Genomic DNA, 16,577 nt, shown 5'->3' with positions numbered 1-16,577 from the left:
GAGCTATCCTCTGACTCCCACAGCTCAAACTTCCAGTCTCATGCTCCGGGATGTATGACATGTAAAGAGTATAGCAGAGGACCAACGTCCTCTGACAGACATGCCACTTCAAATACTGCAGCAAGTGGTCCTTTTATTCTTGTATGTCCTGCTTTGGTGGGTTATCACCCAACCAACTTCTATTTCAACTAGCTATAAATGCCATTCATAAAAAAATGATTTGGCACTTCACGCTGCTTCTCTTTAGTAGGATGCCTGATAGTTGATGGCCTAGTTGTCACCAATATGTACCTGTTACACTTTGTGATAATTTACTCAGCATGTGATGTTATGCTAAAGGACATAGTTAAGTAAATTCTTTAATTTCGTGTTCAGTGGTTGTGTATAAAGCCAGTACTTCTTGAGAAGTGAACGGCAGTCTTCTCTGGGCCTTTGGTGAATGCCCTGCTATGTATTCTAGATACTAAATATTCTTGTGGTAGATATGAACTTCTGGCAGAATAAAGGCTTGTCATGGTTTCTTGCTTATTCAGCATCTACTTCTTTAACATTCATAAATTAATGGAAAGAGTGTATGCAGTGTAATTTTATGCAACCTACCTGAAAAAACACTAAGTATCAGCATTATTCATTAATATAAATTGTATGTTTAAACAGAAACTTGACAAAAGGAGTTGGGCGTTTCAGAGAAATTCTAAGAGCTGTAGAAACTAGAACCACTCAAAATCTGCGAATGGTGAGTCATACTTTTAAACGCAAAATTAATTCATTGTTCATGCCTGTTGTTTTGCTGTTTATTGCATTATATCTGCAACATTTTACTATGTCTGTTAATAGAGTAGACCTTTTTATCATGTAGCACTAGTGCCAAAAATAAAATTCTAAAGTTTATTTGTATGTCTGATGCTAGGGAACATCATTGCACCACTCTTCAAAAAGCCAAATGGCTTCCTGTAAAGGCTAGAGCTGGTTTACTATTAGATGTTTGAAGTGAACTCCATCGACTGCACTTTTGTCGAACGCGGAAGTTCGAAAACGGTAATATCGAACACCAAAAGCCAACCTAGGAATGGTTTTAACATGGGTCGAGATAGGTGTTCAGTGTTATTGCCGAATTACAAACCTCTCCCCTAGCTCGACCCATGTTAAAACCCATTCCTAGGCTCACAGTCAAGACTTTATCCCTGTGTACTGTGGAACTGTCTGCTACGATCTAGGTGTGTAGTGTCTCTTACTGTGTTCAGCACCTCCCTTAATATTTAGGACCTCTAACCCCATTTAAACATCTCATATATGTGTTGAATATGCCTTCAAGTTACTAAAAACTTGTTATTTAAATACAAGGAGGTAAATTGCATTCCCCTACAAACCGCACCCCCAAGTCAAGACATCTTGTGCAGGAACAGACTTTTATGAAATGTTTGTGCAAAAGCATTGCCATCTGCTGAAGTTTCTTTTAACAAGCTGGCTGACTTTATGAATGTGTACACAGCCTTCTTGAGGAGCCAGTACGCCATCCCCCACTCCTGCTCAGCATCACCCCTAGATTACTCTTCTGTCTTAGCTTCAGTTACCAGCAGAGTGTCTGTAACCCTTACATTGTGTGTTCTTACTGTGCTCTTAACACAAATATAACTATAACTTCCTCCTTTCTTCACTCTGTGTACCCTGTTTCTTTTACATTTACACCTCAGATACTTTCTTTCCCATCAAGCAGAGTCTGATCAACTGGGACTTGCAGATATGGTTGCTTTTCAGACCTAGTATAAATCATTTACCTTTGGAGTCCAGAAAGCACAATATTTCTTGCTCATGATTTGCCTATACACATTACAGAAGAGAGGTTTTTAGCAACAATAAGAACGTTAACAATTCATAATATACGCTGAAGGATAACCATATGAGACCAAGAGGAGTAATTTTTGCACAGACTGGTTTGGGTGACGCATGCTTTATTATACATGACTCCACAAAACCATATGGTTGAAATTCGGCCTGAATACCAGAGTCTTCAGATTTCTGCGTTGGATGCTGTCACTTCTTCCATGATGTCAGGTTGTCAGGGGTATAAAACATACAGCCGATGCCATTACATCAGTCTTTCTTGCCATGCGGTGCCCGAAGCAGAAGCAGTTTGCAAGTGCCGGTCGTCTGTCTCCTGAAATTTTCGTTTTAGAGTTTCAGACCCGAAGTCTTCAAAAAAGAAAAGTACCCCATTGGGGATCCTTTTTTCTTGCTCTATCCGATGTCAGTAAAAGTTAACAATTGTCTTGCCTGTGGAAAGCAAATACCTCACCGAGATTTTCATTCTTACTGCATCCCCTGTTTAGGCCCAGACCACGACGTCCCTCGCTGTCGGTTTTGTGCCTTGTTCAATGCTCGAACTATTTGTCGTCGGGCTATTTTTGTCGCCAAATACTTTTGTTCTCATTCTCCGCACTGTGAAATGGCTTCGTTAAGCCATCTGACTACTGATCGTCCGAAAAAACGTAAGGATAAAGACAGAGACAGACTACATAGGTCCAAAACTGCTGACGATGCTTCCGTTAAGCTAATTGCCAGTCCGCCGGTACTCAGTGAGGCACTTTCGCAGCCCCTGATAACTGCTACTACAAATTCACAGGCCTCTACTGAGACCCATTCGGAGTCCAGTATGCCACGAGATGCTTCTTCGACTATGGAACTTGCATATGTCTCCACTTTGGATGGGTCCTGAGCCGCTGTGCAGTCACCGGCTTCTGAGGGTATATTCAGGCCTACAGACATTCTTATTTAAACCAATGCCATCGTTTCCATCCAGAAGTACTGAATTCCTCAGGCCAAAAACTCGCACTGCGCCTAGAAACCAGACCAAATCGCATACTCAGGCCCATATACCTCAAAAACAAATGCTTAGAATGGCTGAAGACCTTATTACCTTAATTAGGGGAAGCCAGCCTTCCCCCTCTAAGAGACCTAGAACTGATTTTCTTTCTGAATCTTCTGATCAGGAATCTGACATCTGTGCTCCTTCTGATTGCCAGGATTTGCCCTTATCTACCTATGAGGATTCTGATGCAGAGGATTCCATTCCCTCTGCTTCCCCTCCAGAAGATTTTTCTTTTGGTGAAACCTTGCATACCCTTAGGGAGCATTTCCGCTGGGAAAGCCATGTCTATTCTGAGTCCAAAAAGAGGCTTAGGGAATTCTTACTCCTGCCTCAACACAGGCCTTTAACTATCACTCCTGTTCTGGACATTGTAGATGATGCTTTCTTGGAATCTAGCTTTACCCCAGACACTTTACCTCCAGCTCCCAGAAAACCTGACGGGTACTACAGAGTACCTGACTCTCACAAGTTCCTCTTCAAGAATCCTACTGTGGATCCAGAGACCATTTCCCAAAGAACAAAAGGCATTAAGGCTACTGCTGCCAAAAATCCTACCCCTTCTGACAGAGATTCTAGAGCCTTAGACAGATGGCATAAGAAGGTATACACTTCTGCCAGTTTCATATGTTAAAGTATCAGCAGCATATTATGGGACTACTTAAACAGAAAATGATGCTGATTCCTGACTGTGCTGAACACAAAGACTTGCAAGATTTAATGCATTCTGCAGAAAAAGTTGGTAAACATACTTTACAATGTGGTTTTGACGCTATAGAAGCATCTTGCAGGGCTGCTGTCACTGGGTCTGTACTTAGAAGGCATGATTGGCTTAAGGAACAAAACTTTCCAGATCATGTTAAAGCCAAATTACTGGATGCTCCCTTAAACCAAGACCGCCTTTTTGGCAACAAAGCAGAAGTCGTCCTCAAAAGGAGGGCGGAAAAAGCTAAATCTATGCAAACTGTCAAAGATTTCATACAAGTGCAGCCTCCCAGATTCATCAGGCATTGGCCTTCAAAGAACTGGTACTTTCCAGTCCCTTCCAGGCCTTCTCAGTCCAAACCCAGAAACAGCAGACCACCAAGACTACAGTCTCAGGCTACGCACATATCTAAGCAGTGGGGGCCTCCCACCTCCAAAGCAGGGAGTAGTAAACCAAGCCCCTATGGAAAAATGGCACAATGAGTTAACCTTAACCCTTCCAAGCCCTGCCCAACTACCTGCTCCCTTAGGAGGAAAGCTCCGCCTGCATGCAAAAAACTGGGAACTCATTACCCAGGACAAATGGGTTTTGAACATAATTTCCCAAGAATACCGATTCCACTTCCACACACTACCAACCCCAAATGGTTGGCCAGACCTCCCCCGAAATCAATGGGTGGAGGCCCAACAGCAGGTTCTCTCTCTTCTCAGTATCAGGGCTATTCAACCTATCCCGATAGAACAAAGTGGACAAGATTTTTATTCAAGACTTTTTCTGGTACCCAGAAGAGACAACTCTTGACGTCCTATCCTGGACCTCTTTATTCTCAACACCTTTCTGGTGGTTCCAAAATTCAGAATGCTAACTCTGCAACAGCTTCTTCCTATGCTAGCCAAGGATGCCTGGCTGGCAACCCTAGACTTAAAAGAAGCTTATCTGCACATCCCAATAAGAGGATCCTGCAGACAATACCTACGTTTCAGGGCGGGCTCCATGCACCTTCAATTCTCTGCACTTCCCTTTGACTTATCTACTGCACCCAGGGTATTCACAAAGTGTCTAGCACCAGCCATTGCATTTTGCAGGCAGAGAAATATTCAAATTTACCCATACTTGGATGATTGTCTGATTCAGGCAGAAAGCCAGGACTTGCTGTTACAACACCTGGCATTCGTAAAGAAACTTCTAACCTCACTGGGGTACACCATCAACGAAAAGAAATCTCACCTAGTACCCTGCCAACAGATTGTATTCCTGGGAACAAGCTTGAACAGAACTTCCCAGATGGCATTCTTCACTCCGAAGAAACAAGTTTATTTGACAACCTACTTCAAACTGTTGGCCACACAAACCCAGCTATCTGCAAGGAAAATACTGCAAGCTCTGGGGTTCGTGGCCTCTTGCATTCTGTTAATTCCATATGCAAGACTGCATATGAGGAAACTCCAATGGTATCTAAAAAGCCTATGGTGTCAACATTCTCAGGACCTGGAAACAATGATTCCTATCATTCCTTGTCTAAGGACAAGAGTTCCTTTGGTGGGCAGAGGCCTGCTACCACAACAGGGGACTCCCTTTCACTCTACCTCCTGCCGCCCAAACCCTAACAGAAGCATCAGGCTATGCATGGGGGGCTCACATGATAGGGCAGTGCATTCAGGGCAAATCGAACCGGAGACAGATGCACCTGCATATCAATCAAAAAGAACTGTTAGCTGTACAGAATGCTCTGACAGCCTTCAAAGACCGTACTCTTCCGGGACAACTATTGGTAAAGACAGACAACACCACAGTTATGTGGTACATAAGCAAGCAGGGGGGAACCCCTCGTACCCTCTCTGCAGACTAGCCATGGCTCTGTGGAACACGACCTTGAGCTACCAAGTACACCTGCAAGCACAATTCCTGCCAGGCAAACTAAAGTCACTGGCAGACAACTTAAGCAGAAATCTCATGGACCCACACGAATGGAAACTAGAACCCAAAATATTCAACCTCTTGAGGAACAAATGGGGGGACTCCAGAGGTAGACCTGTTTGCCTTCCCTCAGAGCTACCAATTGAACAAATTATGCACAAGAACTCCCCACAGTCAAGCTTGGAAAGTGGATGCCCTGTCCTTTACTTGGGAAAGCCTCTCAGTTTATGCCTTTCTCTCTCTGCCTCTCCTCTCGAAGGTTCTACTAAAAATCAAACAGGACAAGCCAAGGACAATACTGATTGCACCAGACTGGCCACGCCAGCACTGGTACCCGCTCTGAACAGTATGACACTGCTACAACCATGGCACCTGCCTCAGACCCCTTCCCTGCTGTCCCAGCAGGCGGGCCAGATTCTGCACCCTCAGCTTCAATCCCTGAACCTTGCAGCCTGGCTAATTCCTTGAGCTCTCCTCTAGCATCCCTCAGTAAGCAGGTGCTGGATGTCATTCTGGAGGTAAGGAGGCCTAGTACTAGAAAATTCTGTGCTGAAAAGTGGAAAAGATACTGTTCCTGGAGCCAGGCTCAGGGGATGGGCAAAACGGTGCCCAGCTTACCTCATATTCTAGACTTGTGGAGAAATGCTCCACGAGGGCCTGTCCTTCTCATCAATTAAAATTCTTGCCTCTGCCATCTCAGCACATTATAATACTGAAAACCAACACTCGGACACCAGCCACAAGTCAAGAAGATTGAATTTATTTCTAGTTAAGTGCTTTCTTCCCTTGTTAGGGACTTCTTCAGAACAGTAATACAAGAACAACCCAGCCCTTAAATACCCTTATTACAAAATAATGATGTAATTTAAATGAAACTACGAATATAGCCTGTATTTTGAAATTAAAGCAAATTATGGGGTAAATGGGCTAGTCAGTAATGTTCACATTTTGTACATTGTACTTAATGTTTTAATGTAGTAAGTTTTAAAGTAATTTAGTAAACAGATAATTTATTTTAACTTTTTAACAGAATTTTAGGTTAAACATATGGTTATAACACATTTTAAACCCTATGGTAGTAGAGGTAGTGTGTGTTATTGTAAGTATGGTTATTGTGCAAGTATTACTTTAAGTGTTTTTAAGCTTATTAATTGTATGACATCATTATTTTGTAACAAGGCTATTTAAGGGCTGGGTTGTTCTTGTATTACTGTTCTGAAGAAGTCCCTACCAAGGGAAGAAAGCGCTTAACCAGAAATAAATTCAATCTTCTTGACTTGTAGCTGGTGTCCGAGTGCTGGTTATGCTGGTTTTGAGTTCGTGCTGACATTTGTTTGACATTATAATACTGAGCAACCCCTCTTCTTTCACCCCTTGCTAAAACAATTCCTTAGAGGGGCCAAAAATTTAAGACCCCCCCAGGAGAGCTCCCACTCCAGCCTGGGACCTTAACTTTGTATTGGAAAAGCTCACCCCCCGCCCCCTTCAAGCCAGCTGCAACAGCAAAGCTGAAATTGCTTTCTTGGAAAACAGCCTTCCTTCTAGCCATCACTTCAGCAAAAAGAGTGTCTATATTACAGGCCCTCATGGCAGTGGAACCCTTCATTATCTTCCATGCGGACAGGGTTTCCCTCAGGACTAACCCTTCCTTTATGCCCAAGGTAGTTTGTAGTGTGGCCCTAAATCAGTCCATTCATTTGCCTACTTTTTTCCCTAATCCACAAAACAAAGGGGAATGAATACTGCACTCTCTGGGCGTGCACAGACAACTTAGATTCTATTTGGACAGGACTAAGCCTTTCAGAAAATCTGAACAGCTGCTAGTTGGCTTTGCTGCAGGGGCAGAGGGGAAGGCCATTTCAAAGCAAACCATTTCCAAATGTTTAGCCCATTGCATTAATATCTGCTGCAAGCACCATGGAAAACCTACCCCACAGGGGATAAGATTACATTCCACCAGGGCTGCATCTACCTCTACGGCGTTTCTCAGAGGAGTCCCTACCAGGGACATCCTGGAAGCTGCTACCTGGAGCTCTGTACATACCTTCACCAAGCATTACCACATGCCTATCGTTTCTAAATCCAGAGCTGGATTTGCCACAGCAGTCTTGCATGGCTTAATAGCTGGCCCTAATGCTCTTTAACTACCTCCTCCCTTCCTTAGCTTTGGGAATCAACCCAAATGTGATGACTGCAACAGTGAAACACGAAGAACATAGTATGGTTGTGTACACTTACCATAAATGTAGATGTTAGAGTGTATTCGCTGTTGCAGTCCTGGTTACCCTCCCTCCAGCCCCCTGACTTCTCTTGGCTCTGCCTTTCCTTCTTGTTTGGTATATTTATTTTTTCTTGTATATTTGCTTTTTGTTGGGGGTGTTACATACCTTATAATTGCTTCCTATTGTGGGGGCACCTGACATCTGGGGCAAGAAAAATTGATGTAATGGCGTCGGCTGCATGTTTTATACCCCTGACGACCTGATATCATGGAAGAAACGACAGCATCCTACACAGAAATCTGAAGACTGTGGTATTCAGGCCAGCTGAGGGCTACCTGCAGGCAGATAACCCAAACGTGATGACTGCAACAGTGAATACACTTGAACATATACATTTATGGTAAGTGTACACAACTGTACTTTTTTTGTTGTAGCAGTCTGGTGGTTTAGCTGTGGTATCTGCTTAAGAACTATGTCCTGCACACATACAGGGTTTCATTCACTGAATTTCCAGATTCATAGTTTTTGCAAGTATTGTGATCAGAGTACTCGCACATACTCCCCAAATTTCAAAAATGTGTGGCTAGTGGATTTTCCTCAGGTTTTCTTCTGCCCGAGTAATGTGTATATGCATAATGTATAGTATGATATAAACTGTGCATTTTACTGTCCTGCTATTACTTCCTTAGTCTGTCTTCGGGAAAAAAAGGAGCTCTTGCACTGGACATTGGGATGACAGTTAAAATAAATAAAACGTAATTTGCATATACCAGTGAATCAATGTAATTAAAAGCTGTGCCACTGTCATAGTCTGTATACTGACATACACATTCTGGGTGGCATCAGCTACTTAATTGTAAGTAACAGGTTCATACTTGGAACTATTACACATATACAGCATTTATACATTGGTTAACACTGTAAAGCTACCTAGTTGAACATTATCACAAAATCTGAGAACTTGCATATATGTCTAACTCTCTTACAATTGTTAGCTGCAGAAGTGATTTAATCTCGTGACATAATAAAAACTATGTAATGTTGACAAAACTTCAGAAAGTGTTTTCTGCTCTCTGCCTGACCAAGAATTATTAGACAGATGATCACACTCATATACTTGAATTCTGAATAGCTTTCCCCCGGGATACATAATTTGATTGAATCCACCTTATACCAAACACTGATCCTCCTTGCTGTGTATTTGCGATTGAACTTTAAATAGTCTGCGTTACGTATCATATCGATTGAGTTTTGTTATTTAAGCACCAAAACATTCACAGCAATTGTTTTGTCTGTTCTTCCAGCTGCACATGCTACATATTCAGTACTTCCATCCCTGCAAAATTCTATAATTAATGCCTCTGCATCTAACCATTTTACATCTTTCTTTTGGTATGAAAACTAAAATGGTACATATGACCACTTTAGGTGTGCCATAATGTTTCCAAGGGGAAAATTTTACCTCCCTTCTTTAGAAGAATCCTCTCACTCTACACTTCAGCATCTTGATTGCTGTAATAAAGCTGCTTTTCTAAGCACCATTAAGAATCTCTTACTTCCTTCCATACCCCTGATCTGCTATTTTATACCTGTGACAGCTTATTTTATTTTTTATATATTTAGTATTAGTATTTGATAATCAAACTCACTGTCGAATAAATGGCTTTCTAGGAATTTGTGACTAAGATAATAAATGTGAATTTCTTAACAATGAAGTTCCATCTAGATGTATAACCCATTTTCAGCAGTTGCCAAGGGAGAGAAAAGCTAAATAAAAAATTGTAGCGACTGGTGACTGTAATAGTCAACATTTAGAGCTGATAACAATGTGTCTGTCAGACTTATGTGTAGCTCAAGGGTGAAACCAAGAAGCTTGATCTTTGAATTTTAAAATTGAAATCTTGTCCTTATTGCGGTGTCTTCATGAAAAAATATAGCTTTATTTTTGGTTGCAGTTTACAGAAGATCAGCTTTGTCAAGCTAGATCTTCTTCATTCTGGCCATTGCATTAACCTGTAGTTAGTCTTGCCAAGGGCCCAGCACCAGACCATCTTGCCAAAGCTCTAACTACACCCCCCCAACTCTGATTGCTGATAGTCTGCACCCTTTTTGGAGGCAAGAATATCGGCAACCAGAGTGGGGTAAAGCTCCAGAAATTTCCTGCTGCCTTGAGCAGAGGCATCTCTCTGGCTCCAGCGAAACAACAGTTGGTCAAAAGCTTTTTGCCTAACAGATAAGACCCCATCCTCTCATAAATATTTTTTTATTGAATATTTGTGGTATTATTTGTGATTTACCTTAATATAAAAAAAGTAATTATTTGTGCTATTCCACCTTAAGAATACCGGCTTCTGTCAGGAATTGTATGTGCTTCTGCTCTGTTTACTTGGCTTATTTTTCAATTTTATGTGGAAAATTGTTCTATAAAAATACTACATATTTGGGCTGTGGCTTTAGAGTTAGAATGTGTTTTTCCTCACCTGTTACTGTGTTAAACAGAATTAGAATGTGTTCTCACATTTCTGAAGTAATAAATGTTCTGTGATATGTCTAACACGTTATGGTCTGGTGACATAATTTTCAGGATACTGCATGTGTTTACTGGTTTGGGGAAGGAAAATATGCTCGATGCTTTGTAGTGAATATTTAGCTTCTCCCAGTGTTACTAAGCTTGCTGTACCAGTAATCAGGATGTTCATCGTGCATACAGCTGCAGTCATAACAGATGGGTTCTCCTGCCGTCAGGCGGGTCCTCGGTCGGCCGAATTCCAAAGTCTAGGTCCGGCGTCGGTTGTCGTCGCTTCTTCCCTGACGTCAGTGCGACAGGGGTATAAAAGAACCAGCCAACACCATTTTCTTCAGTCTTTCTTGCCGCGCGGTGCCCGAAGCAGAAGCAGTTCGCAAATGCTGGTCGGCCAGCTCCTGAAATTACGAAAATTTTGCAACCAAAGTCTTCTTGAAAGCTAAGTACCCCGTTGGGGAAACTTTTCTTGCCTCAGACCGATGTCAGACAAGTGGGTAAACATACCTTGCAATGTGGTTTTGATGCTCTAGAGGCCTCATGTAGAGCTGCTGTTACAGGATCAGTCATATGTAGACATGCCTGGCTCAAGGAGCAAACCTTACCAGATCATGTCAAAGCTAAATTACTAGATGCCCCTCTACAAAAGGATGTATTATTTGGTGTTAAAGCTGAGGAGGTATTAAAGAAAATGGAGGAAAAGGCTAAATCAATGCAAACAGTGAAAGATTTTCTACAGGTACAACCTCCACGTTTCAGTAGAAATTGGCCTTCCAAAAATTGGTCCTTTCCAGCCTCGGACAGACCCCAAAGAGGTAGATACAGGCGCCCGAGGGGCAGAGGGCAATCTCAAGGATCGTTTAGAGGCAGACAATGGCAAGCTCCTACACAAAGAAGTGGTGAGGATAGTTCGCAGCCATTCAGAAAGCAAGCCCAATGACTTTCCCCTTTGCATGCCAAGCAAGACACAAATGGCAGCACCCTTAGGCGGAAAGCTGGCATTATTTTCAAAAAATTGGCATATTGTCACAAAAGACAAATGGATCCTGGACATTATAAACAGATACCGGCTTCTGTCAGGAATTGTATGTGCTTCTGCTCTGTTTACTTGGCTTATTTTTCAATTTTATGTGGAAAATTGTTCTATAAAAATACTACATATTTGGGCTGTGGCTTTAGAGTTAGAATGTGTTTTTCCTCACCTGTTACTGTGTTAAACAGAATTAGAATGTTTTCTCACATTTCTGAAGTAATACATTTTCTGTGATATGTCTAACACGTTATGGTCTGGTGACATAATTTTCAGGATACTGCATGTGTTTACTGGTTTGGGGAAGGAAAATATGCTCGATGCTTTGTAGTGAATATTTAGCTTCTCCCAGTGTTACTAAGCTTGCTGTACCAGTAATCAGGTTTCTTCTCTGGCTACAGCAAGGATAATATTCCTGGTCCTGCTACTTCCGCTCCACTTGTACCTAAAAAAAAAATAAACAAGTAAAATTATTGCATCAGCCTACAGTTAATGACTGTGGTGTGGGCAAAGACAGTTCCACACTCCACTTACCTGTTGTCTCGACGACTCCTGGTGTATGTAGCTATAATGGCCATTATGGACCAGGGATTATACACATCTTCAGGGGCTGTTCCAGTACCTATTACAGCTATGGGAGAGACAAACACTTTAGGTACAGGAGTTGTCCAGGAAAGACACCTCTTGCCAGGAAAAGCAGGCTATCCCCTGACCAATTTCCCAATTGGGGTATTCCTAGAAAAAGAAACAAAAACATAATTACTGGGTAGATGATCCAGTGGTTTCTGTATACAAGTCAGGTATTATATCGTTGGGTGAGTATGTTTTGTAGTTACTCCGTTTTGGGGGCTGTTTGCCTTTTCGCAGTTCTAGTGCAAGTATTGTCAGAGAACAGTACGAGTTTACAGATCATGAGAATTCTAACAGGGTCATGGACTGTTCTCCTCAGGAATCCATCACCCAGAACTCTGATTCTTCAGATTGTAAACCTTAAGTTAATCCTGCACAAGTTTTTTTTTTCTTCTTCCCTGAGACTGTTGCTGGACTCAGACATTTTTGCTTGGTACCAAACAGGGGCTCCCCCAGAGCCAGACATATTTTATGATCTGTTAGAGAATGTAATTCTCTACCTGCTCCTCACATTTTGCCAGCTGATGACACTTTTAAAGCTGCCTGCAGGGCTCCTGACTCATTGATTGCAGTTCCAAAGAAAGCTGATAAGCAGTATAGGGTCTCACCAGATTATACAAGTCTTTATTCTCGGCTGTCAGCTGACCCTACTGCAATAACTCCAGTAGCAACAGCTAACAAGAAGTCTTTGGCTTCTTGTAACCTATGGTTAGACAAACAAAGTAAGAGACTGTTTCTGTTGTGGTAGCCTTTAGGATCATGCGTTATGAGGGTTGTATGTGGAAGTTTGTGTTAACATGTGCATATAGTTCTTAAGAATTTGCTGCTTCATTGTCTCCAGAAAGCAAGACCGTATTTGAATCAGATTTTCTAACTGACTGAAGTTTCTAAACAGCACAGTCTGAGAAGAGTGTATGATTATGCTGACACTGTATCTAGAGCTTCTTCTGTGGTGTTGAGAAGATTTGTTTGCTTGCATAATTAATTATTTTTTTCTGATGATTTGAACTCTGAACAACTTAATTGTCCATTTAGCCCAGATCTGGTATTTGAGCCTGCTGCTACACAGATCCTGAAACAGTGGGATGGCAGAGAAAAATTGATACATGGAGTCGACTTTTCAGGTACCCAGGCTCTACCCTAACAAGGCTGCTTCGCAATCTTTTAGAGGGCAGAACAAACAGAAATCCTAGCCTAAGAAGAAGCAGTACCTCAAAAGAAGATGCAGTAGAAGAGCTCTTCCAAACAACTTAAAGAAGTAACGTTCCTAAAAAGAGTTGGGCTTCAGCTACTAATCAACTTACCCACACCTCCTGCCCCAGTTTCCCTCCCACTATAATACCAAGTAACTCTTATTCTGGGATCGGATTCAGACAGATTGGTATTGAAGTGATTCAGGAATAAGTCACTTGGCATTGGGTGGACTCTTTCTCCTTTCAAAGGACTTCCTTCACATCCATCAAACCAGACAGGCAATTCTCCACTAGTGCTACAACGTTCGTCATAGAACCAGTTCCTGCAAATTGTATGGGAAAGGATTTTTATTCCTGGACATTTTCAGTACCAAAGAAGGAGCATGGCTGGAGACCTGTGTTAGATCAGTCTTTTTCTCGACCTTTGTGTAATTTCCATAGTTCAAGATATTGATGCTTCATACAAATGCTTCCAGATCATCAGAATCTCATTTATTCGCCAAGTATGCATGAATACAAGGAATTTGACTTCAGATTCAGTGACACTCCAAATATGAATTGCATAAATGACATGCTTACAACTATTAAGAACAAGTGCAACTCAGTGCAGGAAATACTGAAATAAACTCTGAAAGAAACAAGTATTAACATTATGTAAACAATACTGCAGAATCCTCGGAGGCTTGGGAAAAAGAATACCCCAACCTAATAAGCTGAATTAACCGTTTATGAACTTGATGGCCTGTGGAAACTGTTGATGTTATGTAGTCCAATCTCCCCTACATTCTTACTCACGGGTTCGGAGCCAAATATCGGCTCCGACTCGGCCAACTTTTATTTTCTAGCACGAAGTCTCTTATTGGCTGGGCTAAACAGGTATCCCATGTTGCACTGCTCCCTAGCCCCAGATCTCGTTTGCCGCTCGTGTAGCTAGGACGTGGTCTCGCTTGGCTGTGGCGAAGTACCTCTAAATTTCTATTTTCTCTTCAGAAAATTGTTGCTATACAAACAAAAGCTATTTTTATAGCTTTTTCTTCTGGTTTACTGTTTAAATTTTGTTGAAGTGTTGTCTGTGTTTGAGTTGGTATCCCTAACTGTTCTGGTGGGCTAGGCCCGTTTAAATTAGAGGACCTAGTCCTCCTTTTTTGTGTAGTGTTTTTACCTTACACTTTCCTGATTTTAGTGAGTAGTTTTTCCTGGTTGAGTTTGTGTGTTGTAAGGTTTTCAAAGAACCGTTTTACTTGGAGGTTCTTTGGGGTTTTTGTGTGTAGTGATAGTTTCAGCCTTTGCTGTTTTTCCAGCTAGGTCATCTCCTTGGTCTTGGTGTTTAGTAGTTTAGTTAAGATGTCTAAGGATCAAAAGGAACATAAACCTTCGGGTTTTAAGAAATGTTCCAAATGTAACTACAAGATGTCCATTACGGTCGGACATTCCGTATGTGTGTGTGTATTGCCTAGGAGCAATTCATTTGCAAGAATCCTGTAGCTTCTGCCATGCCTTCAGTCCGAGGGTGCTACAGGGGAAAAAAATAAACTTATATTGAAGGGACTCCTAAAACCTTCATTTGAGGAGTCTTTAGACTCGACTTCTAGTACCCAGTCCAAGTCTAAGGCTTCGAAGGCGAAGAAAAGATCTCCAGCTCCATCTGTCTCCTCGGAGCCACCAGAGAAAACTTCTAAACTGGACTCTACCTCCTCGGGGCCGCAGGAGGTATCTGTTGCGCTGGAATCGACCTCGGCTCCAATTTTATTGGAAACCATTCGGAGCCGGTCTCCCAGTGTTAGGCATGGTTCTTCTGATAGGAGATCCCAATCCTCCTCTCTGTCCTCCAAATCCTCCAGGCTTTCCGATTTGGATGTCGATAGGGTGGTTCAGAGGCTCCTGCAGTCGCAGGTGTTGGCTAAATTATTTTCGGCTCCGACCCAGTCGGCTCCGGAGCTCGTCCCGATGCTTGTGTCGATGGTTCCTCCTCCGAGCACTTCCTTGTCTTCGGAGCCGGAGTGCTCCGCTCTGAGTGATGTTCTTGTGCTGGCTCCGATACCCCTCAAGGGTTTATCGGTGCTGACGTCGGCTCCAACCATGTTGGCTCCGTCCACAGGTTTCGGTACTTGGGTTTCCTCTGTCGGGCCTGAGGGGGATACTTTGGGACATCTGTCTGTTCCAAGCCTCCCCCTCGGCGCATCGGCTCGGGGAACCCCGACCCCGGTCATGGCCTCAGAGACCGGTCAGTCCTCGGATTCGGGGGGACCTGCCTTCGAGGCCATGAGTAGCGCACTGGCCAGATCTTCAGTTACATCACCCGGATCGGTCATTCCGTCCCCTTCCACCCCGGCTAGAGCTTCTGATGTCCCCCTATCCATAAATGGAGGAGCCCAAAGGTCTGGGGATACCCCCATGAGCAGTCCCCAACTTTCTGAGCATCCCTCAGAGTCCGTGCCTGAGGATCCCCCCCAGAAAGAAGTTGTGCAAGAGGAAGCGCACAGACTCCAAGGACGAGTCTCTCACTTCTGATACCGACCTCGAGGAGTCAGAGGGGTCCCCCAAGTCGTCCTCTGATGACGTCTCTTTCTCCGACATCCTGGAGATATTGAGACAGAGAGGTGACTGGCCGTCCAAACCCCCCTCTGAGGAGGAGTCGATATTCCTCAAGGCCTTTGGGGCTCAACCCTCAACCTCCTGGGTGTCTCCACCCTTCGACAAACTCCTGGATTTAATTTGTCGAAGGGTGTGGGAGAATCCTGATTCGGTGGAACATGTGCCCAGAAGGCCGAATAAGTTTCTTTCTATCCCCCCCCACACACACACACAGCATTAGAAGTCTCAAAGCTGCTAAAGAAAGGAGTAATCCAACCTGTCCCCTCGGACCAAATTGGATTAGGGACTTACTCAAGACTCTTTTTGGTGCCGAAAAGAACAGGGGACCTGAGACCCATTCTAGATCTCAGCCGATTAAACCACTATGTTCTGAAGTCCAAGTTCCGAATGGTCACCCTTCAGTCCATTTTTCCGTTGCTGGGAAAAGAAGTGTGGATGTGCTCCATCGACCTCAAGGATGCTTACTACCATATCAAAATGGACAGGGCATCCAGGAGTCACTTACGCTTCCGGCCGGGAGCCAGTCATTTTCAGTTTCATGCCCTGCCCTTTGGTCTCACCACAGCCCCCAGGGTGTTCAAGTGCTTGGCGGTGGTGACAGCTCACTTGAGATGTCAACGATTCCAAGTGTTTCCATACCTGGACGACTGGCTACTCACCGCCCCCACCAGGCATCTTCTCATCCAGGCCAGGGATGCTACCATTACCCTCTGTCAACAACTAGGAATTACCTTGAACTGGGAAATATCTGCCTTGCTGCCCTCACAGCGTGTCACATTTATAGGCGCAGAGCTAGACACCGTCCAAATGCGGGCCTTCCTGCCCCAAGAAAGGATCGGAGTGTTGCAGAATCAGGTTCATGCTTTATTACCCCTCAGGAAAGTACATGCGAGATGG

The 16,577-nt window shown here is 43.3% G+C and overlaps 1 protein-coding gene across 1 annotated transcript in view; it reads left to right on the top strand.

Moving 5' to 3' along the window:
- TTC7B (tetratricopeptide repeat domain 7B) overlaps window positions 1–16,577 on the top strand; it is a gene marked incomplete in the record, with an annotated part of 1,939,345 nt that overhangs the window by 843,261 nt on the left and 1,079,507 nt on the right. Inside the window, 1 exon segment of the mRNA XM_044074706.1 lies at window positions 658–736. Within this exon segment, the coding sequence (XP_043930641.1) occupies window positions 658–736 (79 nt within the window).

The sequence above is a fragment of the Protopterus annectens genome, chromosome 6.part0, assembly GCF_019279795.1.
Source record: "Protopterus annectens isolate FY-2018-M chromosome 6.part0, PAN1.0, whole genome shotgun sequence".
NCBI lineage: Eukaryota > Metazoa > Chordata > Ceratodontiformes > Protopteridae > Protopterus > Protopterus annectens.
The sequence above is the reverse complement of the archived record's forward strand: the minus strand, read 5'-3'. Positions and strand labels throughout refer to the sequence as shown.